This window comes from Cygnus atratus, chromosome 15 (genome assembly GCF_013377495.2).
Source record: "Cygnus atratus isolate AKBS03 ecotype Queensland, Australia chromosome 15, CAtr_DNAZoo_HiC_assembly, whole genome shotgun sequence".
Classification (NCBI taxonomy): Eukaryota; Metazoa; Chordata; class Aves; order Anseriformes; family Anatidae; genus Cygnus; species Cygnus atratus.
The window spans coordinates 5,569,736-5,590,475 of NC_066376.1; the positions used below are offsets into that span (position 1 = coordinate 5,569,736).

The following is a 20,740-nucleotide window of genomic DNA, read 5'->3' on the forward strand; positions in this document are numbered from 1 at the left end:
TTTTGTGATGATCTTTATCTGAAGATTTTTGATAGTTATTCTAAATTGCATTTGCAGTTTCTTTAAGTCTTTCAAAGATGAATGTGTATATTAGTGTCAGGAGGACCTTCTTCTACACATAAGCTATGCTCTTCCAGACAGATTATCCTATATTCTTCCGGGCTTTACCTCAGGTATTTTGTTCCATGAACTGAGCCTAGTATGTTTAGGGACTAGATTTTTTTATTCTTCTTAAGAAAAAGAAAGGAGAAAGAAAACATAGCAACGACAGCATGGCAACAGCAGCTGCTGCACAAAAGAAAAATAGGCAAACAGACTTCCGAAACATATATTCACTGTTAAGCTATTTTTACTGGTTGGTGAGTATGTGGGAGTATTATAACAAAATAAGTGAGAAAATAGCTTACAAATAATTCATAAGAAACTTTAGATGAGAACATATCTAAATGACTTCAGCCTCCCAGCTAGCCCTGGTGGTGTATGAATCTCCACATGCACAAATGTAAAGGTCACCTCTCATCCACGCTATTTATACATTGTGAATTCCTTCACAGAAACCTATATAAAATCCCATACAAGGAACAACGTCAGTGGAGCACTGAGGTTAGATAACCAGGCACTGAAAAGTAGAGAATTGTGCATCCCTGCGTAGCAGCTTAAGGACAAATCCATCTTATCATGCCAGCCTCTCTTTGCACCTTAGCAGAAGAGGTTGCCCAGCTGTGTGTGTGTGGAGGGGTTCAGCAGCCTGGACGTTCCTCGAGGAGTTGCAGGAGCTGTACGTGACTCCTGGGCACTTTGCATTGCTTCTCTGGGGAGCTGTTTCCCCATCCAACTTCTGTCTGCCTTGAGCACGCAGGCAGAAACTCCAGCACAAGCACTTGGAGCAGAGCTCAGCCACAGGTGAGGCCACGTATCTTCTGCAAAGTGACAATAGGAGATCGAGCAGCATCCCCGTGATGAGCCTAAGAAATGTTTAACCTCACCAACCGCTCCCCAAGATGTCCCCCAGACCAGTAAACTGAAGGAAGTCTTTAATTAAATTAAAAATAACTCACCAAGAATTTGGGAGAAGCAGACTCAAAACTGCTGAACTTCTTTACGGTGGCAGCCTGATCCTCGCTCTGTGTGAACCCATTTATCCGCTCTGATGTGCTCCATGGGAGACTGAAGGCAAACACAGCCTCTAAAGTCTCCTCCACAATCCTGGTGCTTTTATTGGCACTGAGAGAAACACAGCTCAGACCTCTGCAGCCAAAGCTAGATTCAATTGCCTTTAGAAACAACACAAATCTGCTTTCCTGCTTAAATAAAGTCCTTTGCAGGGTCCTGTTGTGGGAACAACGAGTCAGCTAGCCCTGAATGGAGCAGTCACGAGGATGAATGGGCTGGTTGTTGGGCTGCCGCCGTCCTGAGCACGCTGCAGTGCCCTTACTGCGGCAGGCTGAGCGGGGACCGTGCCCACCAGCACCGCAGCTGCCTCCGGGCACGCAGCACGACCCCGCTGCGGGCTTCCTTGTGGCCATCCCTCTTCTGCACCCTTAGGAGCAGTTTATGATCTATTTATTGCAAAATGCTATTCAGCCCACATCTCACGTGTCCTTTCAGCCCTGCGGTCTGAGAAAGCCGCAGCACACGGGGGCCTGAGCGCCGAGTCCTGTGCATGGCTCTGCACTGCCTTGGAAGAGTAGGGAGCCCCTTTCTTGTCTCCCAAGCTATGCCGGTGCTTTTCTGCCCTTCCGAGGTGTGACAAAGAATGACCACATAAAGATTTTAATTGTCCTTCTTAGGGACTTGCCTCTCCTTGGAAGTGTGGTGCATAAGTCATGGGGAAGGAGCCTGGTGAAGCTCTCCAGAGCACATCAGGAATGAGGAAGCAGCCGCTAAAGTGGTTTGGTTCCCTCTAAGGCTTTTTTCAAACCAAGTCGAAAACAAGCAAGTGAAATGCGATGCTTAGAAGCACTTTGTAAGATTCTTTCTGGTTTTAAATTGCTTCGTTTGAACATCTTTGTCTATGAAACCTCCAAGGAAACTCATGCTCTTGTTTTTCCATCTGTGTCTTCTGCTTTCTGTGTGTTTTTTACACAAGAGAGCGCGCATATCTGATGTATATTTATATCTGCACAACTGCACGTAGCTTGAATTGTAAAATACAGACTGGTTGCACAGGACAGAGGTCAGCACGTAGCTTGAATTGTAAAATACAGACTGGTTGCACAGGACAGAGGTCATTGATCTGCAATAAACCCACCAGCTTAGTTGGGATGTGCTGTGTTTTAAAGCATTCACTATGTGCTTAGATCTTTTCCTGTGGCCCTCTGTAACATCTGTATATATACCAGCCCTCTTTCTACAGTGTATTTAGAGTACAGATAGCCTGGATGCAAGGTACTTGAGGAAATACTTCTTGACTCTTTTGCTGTTTTGTTTGTATTTTTTGTTTGTGAAAACAATTCTCGAGAGCATTGTTAGGTGCATCATAGCAGGAACACCTCTGGGCACTGGGGAATGTGTGAAAGCAGGTTTGGAGAGCTTTTATTTTGACGCCGTGTTTCAGTTCTGTAGTGATGTTTTCTGGAGTGTACACCTGCAGGCCCTCCCCTTGCAGGTCTCGCTCCTTGGAATGTAAAAAGGTTTTTACGTTTCAGGTTTCTGCTTGCAGCAGGGTCGTGTCACTCTTGGCCAGTAACAGGACTGATGGGCTGTGCTGCGAGCAGCACGAAGTGGAAACTGCTGCTGGTCTTAGCTGGAACCATTAGGCAGGTGGGATTACTGCAGGACCTAGGGCAGAGAGAAAAGGTAATGACACAGCATGGAAAAAACGGGAGAGGAATGAATCTTTTAGGCAATTCTGCATTGGCAATTGACCAATACAAGCCTGATATCCTCTACCAGGCTTTTTCATGACATATTCTGGGCTGTGTGCTGGTAATTCCCATGTCCTTCAGTAGTCCAGCTGTGGACAGCTGGAGAAGCAGTGTTGGAGTCTCCAGAAATGGCCTTAATTCAGGGCAGTTCTTGGGTTTGGCAGGTGTGGGGGAAGAAAAGCTGTGTTCACACACCTTGCCTGCAGCATCCTGGGTCTGCTTCTACCCCATCAGGTGGCAGCAGCCCCTGCAGGCACATGCCCAGCTTTAAAAGCCCCATTTTGTTACATGCCCAACCCGTGTGTGTTCCTTTCAGCCAGACGCAGAGCATCCTGCGGGGTGAATGAATGTTAGACAGTGACTTTATTGCTGCAGTGTCGTAACCACAGACAGCCCAATTATTTCAAATGGGACTCAGCCAATATGTTCAGACTTGATTAAGAACTTTTTGAAAGATAAGAAGCATTTGTAGCTAGGGGTTGGCTCCAGCATTAGTTATTTACATCGGGGTGGGGGGAGATAAAATCTTCTATTAGTTTCGCTGTTTAAATATTTTGGCTCTCTATTCCAATATTGTGGCAAGAAGGAACCATATGTGTTCCTAGAAAGAGAGCCTTGTACAGCCGTTAATCAGGAGAGGATCTATTAATGTATTAACATTTCAGAATAATGAGCAAAAACAGCATGCACTGGAGAGACTAACACATATCTTTAGTCTGCGGCTTTCAAATGTTTGGAAAATGCTATATTCCTCCATCTTTCTGAAGCTGATTTTCTGCCAAAAGAAGTTCTCTTCTGTTGTTAATTTTAGAAAGGTTAAATCTATTTACAAAAGCAAACATAAGCACGGAATGATGAAAACCAGGAGGATGTGGGGACCAGCAGGCTTCCAGTCTGCAGAGGTCACCGTGGGAGCTGGTCTGGCAGGGAAACATGTAGGCACGTCCTTTCCTTTCCTTAACACTGGGCAGAGGAGGGGACGTGTTTGGAGAAGATACGAAACCCAAAGGGCTCTGTCACCTTTGCAGTGCAGTTCCCCACCACATCCTTTCTCCAGAAGGCAATGGACTCTGTATGTGTACGTTTGCAGTTTGCTGTTGGGCTTTAGGGAGGATTGACGAAAGGCTTGGCACAGGGAAAGGGCAAATTTTAAAGAGCTTGAGAGTGGAAGAGATTGCTGGTTGAGCAGCTTGGTTGCCTCGAGGTCATTGCTAATTAGCTGCATCTTGCCTAAAGAAGTGAACGTTACATTTTAATGCTGCTATGAAAACCAATCATGCTGTCTTCCCTTTGCATCCCATGCTATTGCCAGCTTTGCTGTGGCGTCTGGAGCAAGCTGCACGAGAGAAGGGAAGAAAGCCCTCTTAAAGGATACGGAAGGATGCTGAAGTGGTAGCAGAGCTCAGATGAGAGAGGCTGGAGCATGACAGCTGTTATTGGATCATGCAAAAAGCCTGCCAGCAAAAATGCATCAATTTGTGTGATATCCGGGTGTTGTCTTCTGTTTTCATAATTGCATACATGGTGTCTGCATAAATCTCTTCCCCCCCTGCACCTCCAGCGAGAGGAGCTGCCTGGTGGATGGCAGCACGTCAGTGGGCGAGCAGCGGCAGGAAGAGACATCAGTCGGATGTGTGTCAGCCGGGGAGGGCCCCAGGCACATCCCTCCGAGGTTGCTCGAACACGGTGCATTCGCTAACTAGAAAACCTCTCCTTTTCCCCACGGGAAGAGCAGCATGTTCATCCAGACACGAGAACCAGCGGTGCTGTCTTGCCATGTTCTTCAGGAGTTTAGTGCCAAATGACAGCACAGGCGGCAGGAGCAGAAGCTTTCAGCAAATGCATTGTAGCCCAAAGGTCTGAGGGGCTCCTAAGGGATACACTGGAATTTCTTCTCCTTTCTCACTGAATGCTGAAATCTTCCTGTTCCTTCACCCTTCAGCTGCAACCTTTGTCTCTTCAGGTGCGGGCTTCCTCCTTGCAGTGGGATCAGCACTGTCTTCATGAGGAGAGAGGCGGCCTGGGATTCTTTGTTTGACACTGGATTTCCTTTTACAACCCCATTTCCTGAAAGCAAAATACACTCGGTTTGCACAGCCCAAGTGGTTGGTTTCCTTACTACCTCAGTCTTTATTTTTTTGTGCCCACAGACTACCGATTTGGTTGAGCCACTCCACAAATGCAGCTACCAGTACCACCAACTCTGTGCACTCAAAAGTCTTGAAGTTGAGATAGAAATGGCAAGATTTTTGAAGTAATAACAGTCTTCATAGCATAAGTCTTGACTTCTAGCTATAGATGCTGTCCAAGAAATGTGCTTCCCCACAGTGGGTTAGGGAGGGTTAAAACTCAGTCTTGAAGACGCAGGAAAGAAGTGGTGTGTGTTCAGACAGAACCAACTTTCCTTCTTTGACTTTCTGGGTAGTGACAACTCTTGATCACTTTAGTCCTGTTGACAGTGGTGCTAATGACAGCGATTCCAAATGAAGAAAAATGAAGAAACTGTGAGCCAGCAAGAGAAATAAAAGCATCTTCCTCAGCTCGCACTGAGGTTGTGAAATTTGGTTATTGGTGTTGCAACAGCAAGTAATGTTATTTTCAAAGCCAACACTTAAAATTCCACTTTGGCAGGTCGTAATTATGAGTGAGTCACACAGTCTGATAGGAAACAGTAATTATTGACCAGTTCTTGCTCCTGGTGGCTTTAGTCTCCCTGCCTGCAACACCACACGCTGGCTCTGCGCACGGGTGACTAATGCATTACCGGTTTCCTTGAAGTAGGGTTTCATCCCGCATTGTAGCCCTGGGTGCCAGACTATGACAAACAAGAACTAGAAGAGGGTAATGAATAAACATGGTGAGAACTTCAGCTGTAATCTGCCATCAGGTCCATCTGTTACTCCTTCCCCCACAAGCCTTGCAAGCTCAACGAGCCAGGAACAGGCGCGCTCCGTGCACTGGCCCATCCTACAGCCACATATCTAGGGTCTAATTGTCTGGTCGTCAGTTTATCCCTTATGGTCTCTTGAGCCATTATTGGTCACAGGGTCGTGTTCACTTCTTCAGCCATCCATCCACCCTGCTTGAGACAGAACTTCCAGAAGGATACCAAGAAACGAGGATTAATCACCCACCGGTGCCTGCTGTATCGCCAAGTAGCAGTCGCTGCAGTGAGACGTGTGTAAGCTGCTCGTTTAACCATCCCAGCCTCTCTCCCTCCCCCGGCACGCACTCACCCTCCATCTCCTGCAAAACTAGGTGCCCACCTCCCATAAGAGGGTGTTGGGGGCTTGTTTTCCAGTTGGCAGCCAGTGAATCCCAAAGCCTGTATGGCCGATTTGCACCAAGCTCTTCAGCTGGGGCACGCGGTGGTTTTTCCTGCTTATTTGTTTGAATCCCAGGAAAGGAAAGCAGAGGCCCTGGCAGGAGCACGGTGCAGAAGCAGTGAAGCTGAGAAACGGCACATGTCTGGTGTGACTCAGTGAGCAGGGAAGGCTCCAGCAAGTTCTGCCTGTTGGTGAGCGCTGGTTTGCTCTGGGGAGCAGATGCCCATCTCCCAGGCAACCGGGCAGCTTACGAAAAGCTGCCATCAAAACTCCCCGTGGTTCCAGCTGTCCCTCATCACTGCAGGATTTTGCAAACTTTGCTGCTCATGTTCTCGTACAGATCTCATGCTCACAGCTGCAGTTCACAAGAAGTGGAGTCTCTCCCCACTTTGGGAAGTAGGCCATCTGAATTAAAGCCCACACAGATGATTTTATTCCATTTCTGCCATTGGAACTTCGTTCTCATGTTCCAGAAACCCCATGTTCTCAGTTCTCTGCTCCACCATTGCTTCCAGCTCTCCTCCCAGCAGGGAGGATGGAGAAGAACTTGATAAGCAACTTCACTGGTTAGCGAGATGAGTTTGCCTTCCAAAATAGAGATTCCTGTGCATGGGGTTCATTTCCCAGTCCCTGGTATCTCCCTCAAGTTGTCTGTCTGCTCCTGGCGCTCCTGGGAGAGAAGTTTGGGACCTGGTTTGAGTCGCACACACTTTTCCCTTTGCTCCAAGCCACCATGCTCATCAGGGCCAGCTCCAGACCAGAAACTGCCTCTGGATGGCAGGGCTGCAAGGCAACGCGAGGCTGCGATTTGGCTGGGAAAAGAGAACTTAAATAACACCCAGTCCCTAGCATCACAGGCTACAACTGCAGAATCATTTCAGAGAAAGTAACAGGAGATTTTTCTCTTCCTAATTTATGTCTATCCCGCATATGGCTTCTGTGGAGTCGCTAATGTTACAGACAGATGGGTTGGCATTTTACTAGACAGAACACATGGGCTGGATGTTGTTAATGCTTGTTAGCTGCTCACTCTGCAGCTTGACCAGTCCAATGTGGTCACCTTGCAGATGGTTGGAAAGCTGCAGCCTGGGTGCCGCAGCGATCCAGCTCCGCAGCGCTTGGTTGTGGCAGCAGTTGTGCTAACGTGCGTTCGGCTGCTTTTTGTGAAGGGCTTCGCTGTAGGTCAGAGATCCTGCACCTATGGCTGGGAGATCGTCACATCTTCCCCATGTGCAAAGGAAAGGCAGCAATTTGTAAAGACACTGAGCTTTCTCATGAGGTATTGGCTTTAAAGGCTTCATTTCCTAGTTTGGATTTTTATAGGATGGCATTAGGTAATTTCTGTGAGCCCTGTGCCTTGCCTTCATCTATTCCGTTGTGTTTGACGTTTATAAACACCCTCTGTTTGGCTGTGAACCGTATTTAACAGTCCAGAGGCCTGTTAAAAGGTTGTAATTTAGGATCTCAAGCTCTGACTGTAGCCTAGGTCCGTATTAGCTCAGAGTGGACATCCAGTGCAATTTTCCCTTCTCTGTGCCGTGAACAGCGCGCTGTCATTTACTCTCGCCAGTCTCGTATTCAGCCAAACCATTTCTAGGTATCACTCCAGCAAATCTCCGCGGGGTGAATGTGCTTGATAGCTGGTGTGGCGATGCCCTTCAGAACCTGTGGATGAATCATTTACGTTCCCCTTTTCCCTCTCTGACAATGCTGATGTTCAATTCACGCCATAATGGCGGGAGCCTGAGTGCGTCCTACCGAGGAGACGGGGAATTTGTGTTTCTCTACTTGTCCTTTAAAACTCTGAAAGCGCTTTTGGAAAATGCATGGGTATTAATCCACACCGAGCAGTAGTTCTTCAAACCTATGATTTAAATTGGATATATTTGTCTCTGTCTGTCCTGAACTGTTGAGTAACATTACTGCACCCTGATAATAGCTGTCACATTTTACCCCGGGGGTTGCTCCTCAGTGATAGGTGAAAGCAAAGCAGTTCAAAGACCTGTCTTTCAGGATGAAAAGCTCTATAGGAATATTCAGATATAAAATAGTAATAGTATGAACAAAAAAAAATACATGCTTCCCTTATTTTAAAGCCTTTGATCTTATTTTTATGGCATCACATTTGACAGTCTAAAGGGCATTAACCTGTGGGAGAAACCCTTTGAGAAGATGCTGACTTGCCCTCCACTGCACAGAGCACCTTCCCCCGGGATGAATACCAACCGTTTTTCCCCGTCGAGAGAGGAGCAGGTACTTCAGTGCGTGGCTGTGCTCATTTTTACATTTTTCTTTCTTTACGTTGGGTGCAGGGTAGCTCTCGTACATCAAAACACGTAGCTGTAGGGATAAACTCCCTGCGCTGTGTTTCTTCAGTGCTGAGCTGGTGAGACAAACTGGACCCCATCACTTCTGTCACTGTGTGTAGTGCCTGGGTTGTGCTTCTGATTAAAATGGAAGTATGTGAGGTGACCTCTTGTGCCGAAGACATTGCAGGGTTGTGGTTCATCTCAGTGTTGAATAATAAGAAAAAGAAAGGAAATGTTTGCTATAAATCTCAGCACACGCAGGGCTGTTTCTCACTTATCCCACCCCAGCATTCAATTTTCTTCTTGGCATTGCCAGGCACTTGCTTTTCTTTGCTCAGCAGCTAAAAGCAGCTTTTTCATTACATTTCCTGGAAGGCCCTTTACAGGCATCCATCCCTCTCTGCCTCATAAATTCACTTTATATAGCAAGCTGGCAGCACAGAGGTCAGAGGTCTTGGCAAGAAGCAATTATTATAAAGAAGTGCTCTTCCTCTTTTGGGTTACAAAGAGGATGTTATAGGGGGAGAAACTTCACAGCAGACAAGGAATGGTCATTTGTGAAAGGTAGATGACTTGACTGATGCCGAGCTGAGCATCCTGTAAGAGCTGCGTTGGGAAGGCCAACCTGTGAGGCCAGCAGAAACCTGCCCGCTGCCACAAAGAAAAGGGAGAAGGAAACCGGTAAACAGGTTGCTAAATAACCTCATAAATATTTCAAGGCGTAAGCACATCTTGTGGTACAATTTGTTTTTTGTTTTTTTAATATTTCTCTAATTTTAAATGAACAGTCTCTAATTAAAGTGATTTAGCGGCTACCTGGGGACCTGGTATTTGAGCGGTGCGCGATACTTAGGAGAGCTTGATTGGCGAGGCGTAATTCAATTGGGGGTTTTGATAATGATATCATCACCCGAGAGAACCAAGTTTGAGCAATTACACAGATCTCAAAGCCTCCTGTTTGGATTGCTCGAACTTCAGCAGGCACTTTCCATGTGTGCACGCACACACATGCACGCACACTTTTCTTTTTGCTTTCCTGTCCGTTGCACACCGCAGAGCCCTCCCGGGGCAGCAGTGAAGGAGGCAAACACTAATTTTTCATAGGCAATGATGCATATTTAGACCAGTCTGTGTTTGAAAGTTGTACTTCCCACCAGGCTGCTGGCTCCCAGAAAGCAAACGCCAGACATCCTTCGGCAGCGGGAGCTGATTTTGGTACTTGCTGGGCACTCGAGTGTTTTGGCTGGCTGCTCCATGGGCTCCCCCTGTGTGTGTGTGCCTGGCCAACGTGACCCGGTGTGCTTCGTGAGCGTGTTGGTGTCTCACCCTCGCTTTGGAGTTGTGCTTGGTGCCTGGCAGAGCCGGGGAGAGGCTGCTGGCCCCGCGTAGTGGCTGCGCATGGGCAGGGTGGCCTTTGACATTTAGAAAAATCTCAGCGTCCAAAGCAAGAGGCAGAAACAAAAAGATTTTCTTGTTTAAAGGTCAGAGCAGGCGGCTTCGTAAAAGATGTTTTCAAATTGGTTTGTTGGGCCGTGACAGGGTTTACACAAATTAATGGGAGCCAAGGTGGGCGTTGGGTGGCGAGGGGCCATCAGGACCACGAGGGTGCCTGACACACTTGGTGGCAGAGGCTCTGTAGCACACGCAGTGATAACATTGCGGAGGTTTTGAGAGGTGATCGGATGGCACAGCAGCCTCTGGGAACTTCTGCTGATGAGAGACAGGGCTGGGGAAGTGAGAGTGGGCAGCACCACGAGGACAAGGGCCATGGCCTACGAACTGAGGCAGTGAGAGCAGAGTGCAGCCGTGGCACAGCCCCTAACACCAGCAGAGCCCGTGGGCCTGAGTGAAGCAGGGAGGAGCTCCAGGGGATGTCTCATGTGTGAAGCCACATTGGGCCTTCCCTTGGCACACACGGGGCCATTCCCCTCATGTATTCAGAGCAGGGACCCAGCCTAGAAAGTGATTTATGGAAGGAGCATAACGGATGAGAGATGGAGCCTCCACGATACATTCGCTGGGTAAATGTCACTGGGCAATGATTCACTTGCTCATTTTGACCCCTCATACATCTCAGACTGGAAAAGTTCTGTCTAGTGTAGGAACGGGCAGGCGGCATCTGCAAAGCAACATCCTGAGTGTGCCAAAGGGCAGGAAGCCACTCTGACAGCCCTGCTGAAGCCTTGGATTTAACCCTTCCTTTAACCCTTCCTCACCCTCAGCACGTGTTTCAGCTGGGGTGCCCAAGCTGAGCTGTGCCTGGCACAAAGCTCCACCATCACCGTTTTCAGCTCACCAAAATCCATTTGGGAAGTCCGCCTCCAGCCCTTGGATGGGTGTGTTTAAAGATACAGGAGCTCGTGTTTGCATGGATTGCAACCCTGAATTTCATTTTCTTGATGTAGAAATAAGAGGTAGAATATGCGCACTGTGCTGGAATCTCAAGTTGTATTCTTTGACATTCTCAAAACCCTCTTCTCCCTTTTTCCAGTTTTACTCCTTGTTTTCTCATGATACCACATCCCCATGTTAGCCTTTTCCTTGGGGCATGCAAACATCCTCTTTTCAGTCTTATTCCAAAGTCTGAAGACCCCCAGAATGCTGGGTTTTATGCTCAACTAGTATTTTTCAAGAAGGATCCTTCAGATGACTACATTCACGCTGCATGGCAGTTTATAGCTGATGGCGGTTTTTGAGCCAAAGTAGGGTCATTCATTGTTTTTTCTAGCTACTGAGATATGTTACACAGCAGAGGAAAATAAATATATACAATAAATTGTAAAAATTGATGTCTAGTCCTGGGTGCACTTGTGAACCACGCTAGCTTGTAAATGACCAAACGAGACGCCGCTGAACTTCTGACACAGCTACCTCACAGCTGGTAGAAGAAGGAGAAGGAAATGCTGGGACTTGGCTTTTAGGGAGTGTTTCTGTGCAACAACATGGGGGCAAAGATCCGTGTCAGCAAAATCAATGCAGCCAGAAGCCCTGCATTTTTCACACCAAAGCAACAACTCTTGGGAGAGCATCCTTCATGGTCCATGCGCTGCACGACCTGCCGGCTGCAGGAGTGCCCAGTGCCCTATCTGTCATCTGCTCCTTGCTGATGGTCCCTGCTGGAGAGAAGGACTTGCTTTCCCAGCACACTGGTGTTTTTTTGAGACTTTTATATGTGTATCTTAACTCTAAAGCCTTGAATAATTTACTGATTTCCAGGGTTAAAAGGAAGATATATGATGTTTCCTTCTGGCAGGCAGCAGCTGATCTTGATTCTCCTGGAAAAGCACTTGTACTAACAGCTCCTTTCTCCGAGCAGAGCCAGGAGCAGCTACTGCAAGCTGATGTCGCCATGTGGTAAATAGACCTGTCTTCTTCATGTTTTGCAATATGATGCAATCTGCCCACAGATCTGATGGAGTAGCACAGCCTGTGAGGAGAAAACAGGGTGGCACCCTTCAGATCTGGGGCAGGAGTCGCATCCCCCAGCAGAACTGAGCGAGCTGTAGCACGGGGCAAACACTGATTGCCACTGCTTTTCTAGAAGATGTCCCGATAGGCCTTAAATCAGACTGAACTGGCAACGGGGCTTAGCAAAAGCCGGAGTCTTTTCCTTTTTGCAAGTATTTGAGATCTGAATAAAACATAACATAGACCTGAGTCTCAGTAGTTTAGTGAGCCAGGCAGATTTTTTCCTATTAATTAGAAGAAACCAATGCAGGCCTGCGTGAAGAGTACCTGTGAGATGGTATTCTGGTAGTGCTTCGGCATCCTGGGCGTTTCCCAGATGGGCTTGGGAGGTTTTTGGCTTCATCTAGACTTGGAATTCCCACGAAGGCACCACTGGGGTGAACGGTGATTGCGTTAGATGGAGCGTGCCACTGTGGATGCTTGGCGCGTGCCGTCAGCTTTACGCTCTTGTTAGCAGGGGTTGTGGCCAGGAGCTTTCTTTGGGGGTTGAGATTATTATTTTTTTAATTAAAAAATTGATCAAAAACGAGTGGAGGAAGTCCTAGCTATGAACTGTAAAGAGAAGGACTGGAGGGTCCTTACAGCTTTGTAAGGAAATTTCAGCTTTGTGTCTTTCATAAAGCCAGCTTTTACACCTGGAGTCGCAGGTACACTCTGCACTGATCCAAAACAGCATGAAACGACTGGAGCCTGCTGCGTTCATTCGGCAGAGCATTGCCTCTAGTGTCCTCTCCCTTGTCTCCCCTACATCCCCGTTTCTTGTCGTGGTTCCCTGCTCGCTGCCCCCGCGCTTCCCTCTGCCTGCGGCTCACCGTGGTACCAGGTCAGGTGCAGGCTCTTGAAAAGAAATCCCGTGAATTAATGGGAACGTATCACTGTTATTTCTTATAATCACTTTATTTGTAAAGCACATGCTGCAAAGACACTCCTGCTGTTGAGCTCAACGGCAACAAATCTATCTATATATCCCAGTCTATTCTACGTTATGAACAGATGGGTGAAGGAAAAAAAGGGCAATAAAAACAAATATTAAGAACAGTAACAATGATACCAATTTTAAAGCACTCCCAGAAAATAAGCGAGGTTCTAAATTTTTTTAAAAGCACTGCAAGACTGAACGAACCAAACTGCAAGTGCATCCATCCTCAAAGTTAGCATGTAAACATCTCCCGGCAGAGAAGGAATTGCCTTTTTTCCAAGTGGCTGCCTTCTCGCCTCGTTCTTGTTACTGAAGAGATCATAAGAAACCTGGGTGAAATGTCTGGGTTTTGAATGCTTTGGGGCTTTTGGATGCTTTCTGTTGTTTTTTTTCTCGTTTTTTGGGAGACCACAGTGGGCAGACGGTGCCTCTCTCCACTGTCCAACAACCGAGAGAAAGCGCAGCCCCATTGAATGCAGTGGGAAGTAGTGCTCGTCTGAAGCACGTGTTTGTTCCTCTAGCTTCCTCTGATCATTATTCTGCTGCCTCTGCTGAAGGAGGAAACTTCAGTTATGAAGAATAGCAGAGAGAAATGACCATTAATCTGGTATAAAAGAAATTATTCAAATGTAGCCTTCACTCGCGACGCCAGTGAGCTCAAAGTAGAGGGGAAATTTAAAACATTTATGTTCCTCTCTTTCTGAGAGCATAAAATACAAGCAAATGGTCTGGCACTGGATGCTAGATTTCTTAAGGAACTTGCTTTAATTAATTAAACTAGTAAACCAATTAATGGATTTGCTTGTAAATTCTTAGAAAATTAATTTTGTGCCCAAAGAGTGTTTTAAATCTGCTAAGGAGGCAGTGTGTACTTCGTGCAGGGAATGAATTCCCATTCCAGTGAAGCCAATTCACTGTTGACTTTGGAGACGCAGGCGATGCGTTCATCATACCGGGACCTTCCTCCGAAACTGGTACCTCCATCAGCTGCGTCCAGGGTGGATTTGCAAAACAAAGCCCGTGCTGCTTCCATGGCACCCAGCCCACGGACCAACTCAGAGCTTCCCCACAGCCTCTCCTTTTACCTGGGTTGCAGATGTGCATCCCTCCCCGTGCCACCGATGGGTGTAGTTGGCGGCCCCGCTCCTCATGAGCCTCTTTAACCCGACACGGCGGTACACGGGGGTGCAGCAAGCAAGCAGGGGAGCCGTGGGCAGCAGCGGATTAAGGCACTCAGCATTCTTTGGAGTCGCTGCAAAACAACCAAGATGGAGTGGAGGAGATTTAAACAAAAGCTAATTTACTTTCCCACACTGAAACCTTGTTTAGATTCCCTCCCTGGCTCAGGGGTGACAGGGGCATCCTTGGTACCTTGTGCTGTTCGCAATCAGAACTGACACATACACGAAAAGTTCATCATCAGATGTGTCCAGGCTCCTGAAAACATGAAACCAGGAACAAACGGGTTCCCTGGAGCCCTCGGGGATTATCACTTCCCGTCTCTCCCAGCAGGTAAAGCCCTGTTTTCCCTTCACGTGGCAATCCCTGCTCTGGTTCTTGGCATCCTTTTTGGGGCAGGGGCTGCCCCACTGCCGCTGCCCCCGGGAGACGCTGGCTCTGCCAGGCACCGCTCGTACTGCCCCCCTCAACTGCGAGGGGAGGCAGAGCTGCAGAGCAATTAGGAGAGGGAACATTTTGAAGAGGAAAATGGCAGGGGAAAAACATTAGCATTTGTACTCTGGTGTTTTTGTTGTTTATTAATAAACAAGCAGCTTTCGCGCCTCCGGAGGCAGGAGAGGCTTCAAGCATTCCTTCCTTCTCTTGCATTTAGCTTTTTTTTTTCTTCTTGCTTGTTTTATATGTTACAGGAGATTTGTAATGTCTTCCCACATGTTGAGTTCCCTCATTTTCATGTGAGCGTCTCTGGAATAATTCCTCTGGAGCTCTTGGCTGCAGGGCTGATTTAAACCTCCTGAACACATGAGGGATGCGGGGCGGATCAGCAGCTGGCTGGGGAGGAACAGCACTGGGTGCCAACAGGTCCACTAGCTCCCTCGGGAGTGGGAGGACTTTAGGAACAAGTCTTCTTCGTGGAGAGGAAGCTCTTGTGTGTAGCTCCTGCCACCCGAGCCCCAGGTGGTGGTGACGGTGACACCGCGGTGGTCACCCTGGCTCTGTGCCGGCGGCACAGCCTGGTCCCCGTGGGGTCTCCAGGATGATGGAACCGCTCTGCTCCCCACCGCGCTGCTTGTTTGTCGGGGAGGCTCACGCAGGGGTTTCTGCACGGAGACTTTGTAAAGACAGAACTCAATAACAGCCCAATTAAAGTGTGCGCCGAGCACCTGCTCTGCGGCAGATAACATTGCCTTGATTACAGGCGGATCCGCACCGAAGGAGGCTGCGGAGCGATGGCTCTAGCTCTCCCCTGCGTGGTGGGAGGTGAATTAAAACCCTGCTGTATTAATGGGCTTGCTCTGCTTTCCCCTCAGGCCTCCAGCTCCTCCGGTGGAAAAATGCAGCTTCTGGAAACGGAGTTCTCGCGAACCATCCGGGAGCTCATTGACCTGCACCTGCTCCGCCAGGACAGCATCCCGGCCTTCCTCAGCACCCTCACCCTTGACCTTTTCAGCCGCCAGACCATCACTTAGCTCGCCCTGATCTCGCCACCAGACAGGCCTGGAGCACCCGTGGGCAGGACGGTGCCTCACCCTTGGTGTTCATGAGGTAGCAGGCACAAATTCTCTCCTCACACCCTTTATTCATGGCGTTGGGTTGCTTCTGTTTTGCGGGAAACTCCTTATTCCCACTTCTTTCATGTTGACTCCCAAACCCCACCTTTTCCCCTGAAAAGCATCATTTCCCTCCTGTGGGAGGGCAAGTCTAGCTCCATCCCAGGGCTCTCTTGTGCTAAGGCCCACTCCCCACCTTTGAACTGTAAAATGCATCCGTAACTCCCCAGACTGTCTCAGCATCTCTCTGGGAAGGCGGTGGGAACTGCTGGTTTGAGGAACCACACTTTTACCCAAAAGCATCCCCCAAATCCAGGCCCTGGCAGAGACCAGCATGGGCTTTGGGGATGGCTGGTGCTTCCTGCTCTGCCATCACTCAGCAGACGAGAACACGCATAAATGGACTTCTGAAGACCCTACTCCTTGTGTTGCGTGGTGTGCTCGGATGTCACCCACATTCTTTTTGTTCCTCGTGGAGGCTCTGGGGCCCTTGGTTATCTCAGGAATGTGGAAGGTGGGAGGGAACTCTTCAGGGTGTGCACACTGCTGCCTGCTGCCAGGCCGCGGGCACCTCCTCACCTCGCTGGGGTGGCCCTCCTCCCACGGGAAGCTTCTCCCCTCTGGGGACACCCTGGAGTCTGACGTTTTGTGTTACAATGGATACTTCTTCTATCCTGATAATAAAGTGTCACTTCCCAAACTGGGCGTACGTCTCCTTCATTTGGGAGGTACACCATGGTCTCCCTGTGCTCTCCCACATGTGAAGCAGATAACGAACCAGACGTCGATGGGTTGATAATGGTACTGCCCTGAGAAGGGAGGACATCATTACTTCAGCTTTTCCAGGCAAGTCTCAGTCATGCTGCAAACAAGATTAGTTTGTTAGGAACTTTTGTGTACATCGATGGCCTCTTGATAACAGCAGGAGTGCGCTTCCTAAGCTTGGAGAGAGCGTAGCAATGAGCGGGCTAGAAAGCTAGCTTAGATGCCTGCAGTGACTGCAGACCTGGCCATCCGTGCTGGAGTCACTCGGGGACCTGTCAAAGTGTCGACAGGCCCAGAAAGAGCTGCTCCAGCCCCAGCTGCTGGGAGGCGGTGGGACAGGCGTGCGCCCTGGGGAGGCTGCAGGCACCATCTCCCCAGCCCTCCTTTCCACGGGGTTTGCGGTGAAGTGCTGCCATCGGAGTGAAAGGCAACAGCAAAAGTTTGGCGTTTTCTCTTCCGCTTGAAGAAGTCCTGGTGGAAGATGAATTGCCTGGCGTGCTGTGCCAGGGGAACGCTGCCTGATTCATATGCGCAGCGTGGCACCGAGAGTCGCCTTCCTCAGTCATGGGGAAAATGAATCATGACGTCAGCCCCGTTCGGCTCCTCCGCCAACACAATAGCAGATCCTGGCTGCCTCTAAAATTTTTCTCCTGGCTCCTCGCAGGAGAAATGAAGTAATTAATAAGTTTACAATAAACCCTCTATCTTAGCAAAACACGGGTGAGGCGAGAAGTGATGCTGGAGAGTGACAAGGGAAAATGTGTTCTGCCCATTGGAAAGTTGCCTCCCAAGAGGGAAAGGATAATAGGTTGGGGTAGAAAAAACAGCGGTCTTCCAAGGCTCCTTTGGTGGAGAGGAGACACGGATAGCTACCACTCTGCACCCCGTTCTCCCAGCGAGTGATTTGTTCAGCTAAGTTTAAAAGCTGACACACCTGAGAGAGAAGTGCGGTGAAGACGGGGGCTTGGCCAGATGTGCCGCATGGTGCTGTGCCTGGCGCTGGGAGAGGGGTTTGGAAGCTGCTGGGAGAGGGATTTGGAAGCTGCTGGGGTGTCCTGCTGGGGCCAGCAGCATCCGTGCCCTGCTGCTGGTGCCTGACGCTGTTGGATGGTGAGCAGACTTGGGCACTGGGTGAAAACAACTCTTGGGAAGCCCCAGGGCTTGCTCACGGAGCCCGGGAGCACTCGCGTGGAAGTGTGACCATTGTAAAGCCACCTGTGGGACACGGGCTGGTGGTCAGGCTTGGGGCAGAGGAGCTGAGACTCCCCAGCTTACAGCTCAGGCTCAGACACCGAATTCAGGATGAAGCCCAGACAGGTGGCCGAACCCTACCAAGGTGCCAGCTCCCGGCTGTACCACCATCATGAGTAACTGCAATGCTGGATTTCGCCGTGATCACTCCCTCCTCATGGAGCCAGCCAGTCTCAGGGCTCTGCCACCACTCTTGTCCCCCGTGCTCCCCCTCCGCCGGGGCAGTGCAAACAGCCGCGGCTTGCCACGGTGCTCCGGCAGTTTCCCAGCACTCCAGGTGCCGGGTGCACAAGTCCCATCTGTCTTCTCTTGTCACTCGCAAAGCTCCAGCCCTCTTTGCAGAAAATCATTTTAGAAAATCTTGGGAGATCAGTAATAAATTTGCAGTTGGTTGGAGGGGAGAGGCGAGAGTGTTAACAAGTGTGTGTATGCTTGCTGGGTCTCCATGCACGCTCACTGGGTTTATGTGCTATAAGCTGTAAAATGTGATTTATTAATGCACGGCTGAGGGACTGTGTGTGTTGGAGCACTGTCTTGTTTGCAGTGTTGCCTGAAGCTTCCCTTCACTCAAACTGTCACGAGTCCCCACTCCTCTCCTGATCAACCCTTTTCATCTGTGTGCACATATAAATATTAAGCAGGGGCAAGGAGCTGTCAGGAGCTGCCACGCGGCCCCTGAGCGCAGCAGAGCTCTTGGCTAAGGTGGGTGCCGCGGGGTCCGTGCCTCTCTGAAGGTGACACCTGTGAGCCCGGAGCCTTTTGCTCCCCCTGTCTCTTCTGGCATCGCTGCTTGTTGTTTGCATCAGCCTGGTTGTCCTGGGAGTGATGCCTGAGAAGGGACCTGGGAAACTCTTTTGGGATGAGCCATGGGAAGCTTGGGGCGCAGCTCGGGTGTTCACAGATAGGGATGAGCACAGACCATCCGTAACTCGCAGTGGTAGTGTGCAGCCGTGGCACAGGGCCTGCCGGAGGAGCCATGTCCATTGCCTTGCAGGGCTGAGGGAGGCCACTATGGGCAGCCCAGGGCTCTGGATTTGCAGGACAGCCTCGGTGGAGGAGGATGAGCCTCCCCAAATGCCGCCTGCTGCTGCTGCTGGGGCTGGCGGAGACCTGCTCCAGCTTGGCGCGTGGTGACCGAACTCTGCCTGCCCGTGAAACTTCAGCACCACAGGCTCTGTAAAATCGGAAGATCGCTTCCCAGTCACGGTGTCCCAACCCCAAGGCTTGGGGTTGTCTGAGCCCAAACGCAGCCCTGTGGTTAACTCGGGAGAGCGGCAGCATCCCGCAGCCGCTCAGCTGCGGCGCCAGCTTTGCTGCCGGTTCCCTGTGCTCCCCGCAGCTCCTTCCAACGCGCCAAAGAAACGCAGCACAACAGCACTCCTTTTCATTTCACGACCCCAGCAGCAGGCTGAGAGACAGCTGAAAAATGGCGTGAGTTGGGCTGGCGGGTGAACGTGTCAAAACAAACCTCGGCAGGGAGAGGCAGAGCCTTCCTGGGACATCACCAAGGAAATGCCGGAGCCCGGCAGCCAATGGTGCTCGGTGTGGGCGATGATGCAGCGGAGGTGGGTTTGGTTCTGGTACAACATTGAGCTGTTCGAAGACAATGTAGGGAAAGCAGTGACGGTGGCAGATGCCAGGTGATCGTAGCTGACAACTGTGTGTGGCTGACGAGGCGGCGCAGTGACTGGGGAGGCCAGCACGGGCTCTCCACGCCGGCGTAAATCGCACCCGCGCTGCCTGCTGTGACAGCAGGGCCGGGTTTAATGGCAACGATGCTAAAAGTTGCATGATATTTAAAAGCTACAAAATGCATCCGCTCTGATCGGAGGAGGGATATTAAATAAATAAATAAATAAAAAATCAGCCAGGCTTTTTTTTTTTCAGGAAGTCTTTTTTAAATATTAAAATCCCCAACCTTCCCAACAGGAAAGCTTTTTCGAGCTAAGAGGAGCGGCTGAACGGCATCTGACGGTATCGCATTGACACAAGTGTCTGAAAAAATAGGGTAGGGATGTATGATCCGTTCTGAAAAAGAAGCCCTAGCTAATAGGAAATATGCTGATGCTTCTTTTAATTTCATGACTCAGGTTTGCTGCAAAATTGATGGGAATCTGTGCTGGAGCTTGGTTATGTTAAAACAGTTCTCTGCTGCTTGGTTTTTTTTCCATTTGTTGCTTCTCTTTAGGAGGAATATTATTAGGAATTGTTCTGGTACTCAGGGGGCTCTTCAGACGTTATCTGAAAGGACAGTGGAGCAGTCTTGCTTTAGAAAATCTGGCATCCAAATAAATAAAACAGTTGGCTCCAGAACCATTTGCATACACCTGAAGAAGACAAAGCTGCCCTGTGGGTTTGGGAGCGCAACAGCGGCTGCAAGGTGAAGGGAGCAGCCCCGGTCTTTGCACCCAAAGCACCCCCGAAGCACCACTCGGCTCCTTCAGGCCAGGTCAGGTCTCCCTCCTGCTTCCCCGGGATGGGATCAAGCATCTCCCGACCCCCTCTTCCCTGTGCTGATGAGTTAGTGTTGCTAATTTTACCTGATGCTGCTTACTTCTCTATGTGACAGGTTGTGTTGTTTTGAACTCTCCAGCTGACTGGTTGAGCTCTCTTTAATATTCCCTGGTTTACTTTGAATTCTGTTTGTTGGCTGTTGCTTGTTGTGATTTTGGTTGTTTTTCTTTTATCCTCCCACTGCCTCTTTTTCCTCCCTGGTCCCTCTGATGCCTCTTCAACCTGGAACAAAGCCAGCGACCATCAGGAGGTCACTGAAACACAGACGGTTGTTGGGTTTAAATAAGGACTAGATAATTTTATGACCATTAACAAGACTCGCTGCTATGAAAGCTAGAATAATAAGGGCAATCATATCTCATGGTTCGGGGAGCAAGCTGATTGCCTGTAGGGACTGAGAAGGTAGTTCTCCATCCCTGACTCCCCCAAAACATTACACAATTGACAATGTGCACTGGGCAGGTCAAAGGGAAGGAAGCCGCAGACGCAGGAGGAGGTGTGAGGCACGGGGCTTTGCTAGAAGGCGAGAGCATTCCTGTGTCACCACATCACACTCCCTTTATCCAGTGATCATAGACTTCTGGCTCCAACA

General features: G+C 49.4%; 1 protein-coding gene across 1 annotated transcript in view; it reads left to right on the forward strand.

Annotated features, from left to right (window-relative positions):
* The window catches only part of MAD1L1 (mitotic arrest deficient 1 like 1), a 355,426-nt gene extending 339,108 nt beyond the window's left edge, over positions 1–16,318 (forward strand). Inside the window, exon 18 of the mRNA XM_035549239.2 lies at positions 15,379–16,318. Coding sequence (XP_035405132.1) covers positions 15,379–15,537 — 159 coding nt within the window. The 3' untranslated portion in view covers positions 15,538–16,318. The remainder of the gene's footprint in view (positions 1–15,378) is intronic.
* Positions 16,319–20,740: the final 4,422 nt, after the last annotated feature.